Source organism: Colletotrichum godetiae, assembly GCF_030913485.1.
Source record: "Colletotrichum godetiae strain CBS 193.32 chromosome Unknown BDP55scaffold_172, whole genome shotgun sequence".
Lineage (NCBI taxonomy): Eukaryota > Fungi > Ascomycota > Sordariomycetes > Glomerellales > Glomerellaceae > Colletotrichum > Colletotrichum godetiae.
The window spans coordinates 1-6,325 of record NW_026851420.1 but is presented as its reverse complement, the minus strand read 5'-3'; the positions used below and the strand labels follow the sequence as shown (position 1 = coordinate 6,325).

General features: G+C 53.0%; 2 protein-coding genes across 2 annotated transcripts; both read right to left on the bottom strand.

Annotated features, from left to right (window-relative positions):
* Positions 1–4,094: 4,094 nt before the first annotated feature.
* Positions 4,095–4,367, bottom strand: BDP55DRAFT_517898 (uncharacterized protein; the record flags this gene model as incomplete). Its single annotated transcript, XM_060567754.1, has 1 exon — positions 4,095–4,367. A coding segment is annotated over one exon (273 nt), but the record flags the coding sequence as incomplete, so codon positions are not given.
* Positions 4,368–4,421: 54 nt separating this feature from the next.
* BDP55DRAFT_513250 (uncharacterized protein) lies at positions 4,422–4,655 on the bottom strand (the record flags this gene model as incomplete). Its single annotated transcript, XM_060567729.1, has 1 exon — positions 4,422–4,655. A coding segment is annotated over one exon (234 nt), but the record flags the coding sequence as incomplete, so codon positions are not given.
* Positions 4,656–6,325: the final 1,670 nt, after the last annotated feature.

Sequence of the window (6,325 nt, the reverse complement as noted above, 5' to 3'; positions counted from 1 at the left end):
AGGCTAGGTGGACGGTCTTATACTTTTGGGCATGTGGCTGATTTTATTAGGCCTACCCCTGCACGATCCACACACCCTAGAGATTTGCCATACCTAAGTGATACTTGATCCACAAAAGATGTGTACAAGCCCTAATCTTCTGCATACCAGCAAGCATTAATCAATCAATGATTAGGTAGCGGCTTCTTGTTCGCGCTTACTGCACGCCGTGTTTGGTGTGGCCCTTGCGCGTTTGGTCGTCGTTATTGGCATTTGCTCAGGTTTCCTACTCGCCATTTTTCTTGGCTCATGATCCTGTTGTTCCGTTATATGTCCACATGCAACGGTTTCATGATTACCCTAGCCGCAGACTCTCTGCAGGAAGCAATTGGGGCCAAGTGCATTTGAGCATCAGCTGGACGCTGCCTGCCCTCCACCTGGCAGTCTGTTTTGGGAAGGATTGCATGCTTTTGCGATCGCCTACATATGATATCAACAAGAGTGAAGCAGGAACGACTACGTACAGTAGAAGTCGAATCTGGTTTCCGTCTTTGCGACTAGGAATCATTCTGCGCACAGACATGTGGTGGATCCCTTTGATGACGGGATACATACCTAGACCCACCAAGTACATTCATCGATGACCTCCGCAGTAAAGCCAGAAGCGTCTTTACTGTGTTCTTAGTTTAGACCCATGTTGTGTACTACAGAGACTGCACTTGTCAACGCCGTTTGTGGATATTGGATTATGCAACATGGGTCTTATTCAAGAACACAGTGTAAAAGCAATTTCTGACCCTTTGCCTCAGCCTGCCTGTATGGCACCAGCCTTTCTGCTATGTCTCAATCCTGAATTCTGTTCGCTTCGCTTTTCTCTCAACCTAATATGACCTCCAGATTTGAAGAGTTGGCATTACAGTGATGACGGAGGAGTGTTGCATGCAGTGGCTCCGCAGTTGGAGGAGCTTGTACTTCCATCGACGTAGTTTTTGACGCAAGTTCTCGGGTTCGCACACGTAACGGTTGTTGGAGAGCCACGGACATGGCCGCAGCTGTAGTAATTGGTGGTGACGGTACACATTGTCTATGCGCTTCGTTAGAACAGATAAGCGTATTCAGGGTCGCACTCTCAGTGTTAAGACAGAAATCTAAGGAGACACTCACAGTCTTCATATGTTTTTGGCAAATGTTGTTCGCAAGGTATGTGTTTCGTATGAAGAATAGATACTGGTCAAGGAAGACGTTGCGTTCTGTTCTTGACACAAGGAACTGACTTGCTTTTATACCAGACGCAAGAGCTTTTTTAGACTGAATGCAGTGAATACTCTGAGGTAATTTACGCGGATAAGTCTTATATACCGTACTGTAAAATGGAGCAACGGGACACCCCTTGTCTAGGCCATTCTTACTTGGAAGAATGGTTACATTGCACGTTTAAGTGGGCTACAGACCAACAATCCTTTGATCGCCCAAGCAGCATCAGCGCGTCAGGCTTAACTGGGGTCGGTAGCTGAGCGGGCGTTTCCGGATATTTGCTGTGGAAACATACCATAGCAGCTGTAAAGCATCTTTCACATCGGGTGCGGGCGTACCAGGCCCGTCATTGACTAGAGTGTGGGACTGACAACCCAATAGCGCCTCATTAGCTATGCAATCATTTGTAGATGTAGGCCTCGTTTTCCGCAGCTCCCAAAAAGTGCCATAGAGAGGGAAGCCATGGCGAGTTGAGCGCGCGGTGGAGTACCGGCCCTCCGGCATGGCTCCGCTCTGCATGGTCACACCACATGGGACAGCAAGCGCTGTGGCGTTAGCGACGCCCTCGAAGAACCAATCCGTAATCGCATTGGAAATCAATTTAGCGCTCCTTAGCCTCGCTTGCGGGCGTACAAGGCCCGTCATTGCAAGTCACTCTCGTCAAGACCCGCCTAGAATGGTATGATATCCTGATCCATAAATATATCATGCCCTAAGAGGGCCAACCAGAGTGTCGGTCTGGGGCGCGAGGGGTTAACTGTTCATTTCCTGTGCCGCTTGTGGCCCTTCCAACAGCCAAGCTTGATCTACAGGTGCTGTTCCAATAGCGCCGTGCCAAGCAGATTGGCGGCCGCAATAAACGACCCTTTGATTCTGTCTTCTGTCCCTTTGGAAGAAAGATACACTTATTCGTTGCGGAACTCTGGTTGGTCAACGAACGACAGGGCGCCTTTTCTGACAAAGAGCCTCTTGCAGTGAAGCATAGCTGATTCTTATCTTTCATCACACGGAGAGTGCTTGAGCAGCCGTGCGGATTATCCGACTGGATACCGATGGCTGAAGCGGGTTACGCTAGTCCTGTATGTTCGTCGCATTGCATTTGGTCCTTTGATGGATCTGCTGGCCAATGGGTCCAGCTACACCCTATCGTAACAGAGTACGACTGAAAAAGCCGACAGCTTATGCAGGTAAGTAGGTAGTCACGCAGGTCAGCGTTTTTGTTCTAAGGCAACGCGTCGCGTCGTTTTCTTCGTCCACACAGCCCTCCACAGAGTCCTACTAATGATAGAGGTAATGGCGCAGGGATCAAACTCGTCGAACATGCCCAGCAAGGGTGTCTTAGTGTCAATCACATATGAACCAATGTTTCTTAATCAGTAGTAGACAATGTCACAGGACAAGAACCAGAATGCATTGTACGAATCAAGACAGGGTTGGGTTGTTGGATCTGATAGACTGGACGCCTGAAAACAAAGCCGAAAGTTACACGTACTTCTGATGAGTGCTGCAACAGCAAAAACCACACTCTTTGAACCGGAGCGAAGAATTCACGCCACACTAACCACAAAGGCAGACCTAATGCGCACTTTCCCCTGGAACTCCCTGTGTTTCCGAACAGCTATCGGCTGGTTTGATCATTCGATTTGGTGAACAAATTGAGATATACACCGGAGAGGTTGAGAGGCCGGCTAATGCCCGGGAGGTCCAACGGCTGTGGTGTCTGAATCGCGTCGACAATAACGCTTAGGCGTGGCAGACGTTAGTCACAAGGGTCCCCTAAGATTCAGGCCGAAGACGTGAATTGCTCGCTGAGTGCCGCTTCTGGCTCTGCTGGTGGCTACCAGCCCGCTCGTTGTGCGGAACCTAGAGATGGGGCACGCGAAGGGGTTGCTCAGCGGCACTTGGAAGCCATAGGCGGCTGAGATGTCCTGCACGACAACTTCCGCCGCGGGGGTGACGTGGATTTGGTGTACGCCTCGCCTGTCCAACGTCGTCGGCGTGGTAACCGTTTCGTTGTCGACACGGGCTACCGGCTCTATCAACACCGACGCCAAAGCGTTCTGCCAATGTCGCCATCGCTGGGGCTGTCCTTGCCGACTTCGACGCCTAGCGCTTCGTTTTTGCCCTTATGGCAGGAGGCCATAAACTCAGAGGGGCAGATCGGCAAACATCTGTCAGTCGTGACCGCCAGGTCGCTTAGGTCGACTGACGAAGTACAGACTGGGCAAAGGCGCATGGTCAACGGCGACGCCGGAGCCACGGTCTGAAGTTGGTCATAGGCGGCCTTGTTGAGAATGGCGTCGCGGCCAATTCGTTAGGCAATGATGAGAGCGGGGACCTTGCTGCGACGGAAGACAAGAAGGGTCATGATGTGAGTCATTTGGCGACCTGCAATATCGAAAGCAGTGAACGCTTCCCGTGGGTTGCCCAAGAGGCAGTAGAGGGCGTCGGGGCTTCTGTCGAGAGACACGTCATTGACTCTATCGGCATGATTCAATGGCAAGAGCCTAAAGTTCCCGCGGACTCGTGAATGCATGTGTCTGGCTGTCGCTAACTGTGTCCTTAGGCTTGGGTATCTCGGCCTCAAGCTTCGTTGTCTCATGTCGAGGTTCAGATACGGCAGATACAGGCTCGGGCCCTTGAGTACTGTTTATTCGGGGACGTTGCGAGGAAGGGGTTGAGCGGGTCCTCCATTCGAGACGGGCATTGGTCAAGCCTTCTGAAGCGATGCTTGTCGGACTTTGACGGCCTCCGGTATCGTGAATGTGTAGCCTTTCATCTCCAGAGTCGGTCAGACGGAGCTCAAGTTTCTGTCGGCGTGGACTAGGGATTGATTTGTCGTCGGGGTTGAAAATCCGGGAGCGTTTGCTAGGCTTCGAGGGGGGGCGCGTTTCTAATTGGCGTGGCCTTTCCCTAAACTTATCAAACTTATCTTCGTTCAAGTCAAGTATGTCCTCCAGCTTCTCAACCACAATATCGGGGCGGCCAAGGAATGTTTCGTCGTCGCTACTGGCATCCTCTGAAGGATAGTCTGTAGTTCTGAGTTGAACATCGTAGATAGCAGCGAGATATGCTAACACAGACCGATGCCTATCCGTTCGAGGATCCCTCAAGCAATAAAATTCGTTCGCGTTTCAGGGAAATCGTGAAAGTTCGGGTTCAAGGATGCCTTGTTCACGGCGATAGACAACAACAGGGCGGATGGGGAGAGTCGGATTCCTTAAAGCGTTGTTCCGCATGTAGGCATGGGATTGACGGATCTGGGCTTCAAGGCGCTGGTATTGGGCCTTGACGTTGTCCTTGAATTCTTTAAGCTCCTGTTTGACGAGACCGATATCGTTTTTGAGCTCTTGCTTGACGTGGCCGATTTCTTGCCTGACGAGACCGATGTTGTTTTTGAGCTCCTGCTGCACGTTCTTTATACCACCATCTCCTGTGCTGCCCCTGTAGTTTTTCCCTTGCAAGCCGCTTGATGCCTGCTAGTGTTGCCATCTGACTCAACCGCGCCGGCAGTGTCGTTCCTTCTTTGGCCAGCCGGTCCGCAGCCTCGTTTCCTTCGATGCCCTGGTGTCCCGGAGACCAGTGCGTCCGTATATCAAAAATTCTGGCTGCTTCTTGGATTTCGAGGAACGCCTCTTGTGACGAGTCCGGCGCCTTGCCGCGGATACCTTGTATAACGCTGGTGTTGTCGATACATATGTGGATCGGATGACCGCGAGTGGTGAGCAGAGCCCTTCTGAGGCCGGCTCGCGCCCCTTCGACCTCGGCGTCGAACACTTCTGCTAGTCCGAGTCGGCCGCACCCTTGCGTTATGCGTTTGGAGTCTCGGTAGATGACGAAGCCGTACCCCACGGCTCCGTTCGTCGCCCTGGAGCCGTCCGAGAAGACGATCATATGGCTTTCCGGTACTGTCTTTAGCCAGCGCTCGAAAGCTTTCGCAGCCTCTTCTTTGCATTGGACTACTATCTGATCCTGTGAGCTTGGCAGGTACTGTGATTGGAGGAACGCTGGTCTTCCGCATCTTGGCAGAAGTTCAGCCGTCCGTTGTAGTCTCGTCTGTTGCAGTCCCTGATGGGAGAGCCGCGCGACTAGCGGGTGTCGGCGATCAATCCTCTGCAGTCGGACTGCGGCCCGTAAGCGGACGCCCTCTAAGGCGACTTTGGCCGACGGTAAGCCGGCGTCTCGGAGAAGGCTACTGGTTGGCGTTGTCCTCCAGACAGGTAAAACGGTCCTTGCTGCCGCTGTGATGGCACTGTCGATCTTCTGCACGAGCCCCTTCTGGCCTGTGTTGACAGGTCTTCCTTGGAGAGGCGGATTTGTGTCTGTCTCCGCTTGGCGTCTCGAAGCCGGCTTCGTGATACCTGCGTACCATGTTTCGGCGCCGAAGAGCGCGATCGGCAGTACGCAGGAGACGACGGCTTTTCGCACGGCGGCCGCTGGTAATCCCCTCTTTGTGTTTGTAAGCTGCCTCAGGTGTTGAGCTGCCTTCTTTGCCGCAGCTACTTTTGTGTCGACATGGTGCCGGAAGGACAGTCTCTTGTCGAACCATACACCCAGCCAGCGTACAGGTTTTGTTGAGGCCTTGACCACCAAATCCCCCGCCCTGACCTCTGGCAGCTCCGCTGGCTGGCCGTGCTTCCTAGTAAAGTGGATGACCTCGCACTTGCTCGGGTCGAAGGAGACCTTGTTCTCCGAGCCCCATGTGAGAATGCCGGCTGCGCTTCGGTTGAGTATTGCGACGTTGCTCTCCAGGGAGGGGCTGATGGCCAGAGTGGCGATGTCGTCCGCGTACCCGAATCGCGCGTCCGGGTCGTCTTCAAGTATCTCCGCGATGTAGAGCAGAAAGACGATGGGAGATAGTGGCGACCCCTGAGGCAGCCCGCATGACAGAGGAAAGTATTCCGTCGTGCTTTCTTCCAGTCGGACTCTGGCGATGCGGTTGCAGCAGAAGCTGAAGATGAGTCTAATCAAGCCGTGTGGCCATCCCTGCTGACGCAGTCTAATGACGAGCCGGTTCCGAAGGACGGAGTCGAACGCCCCTTTTACGTCCATAGTCAGGAGCGTCGCCGTGAGCCCTTTTAGGAGGGCCATC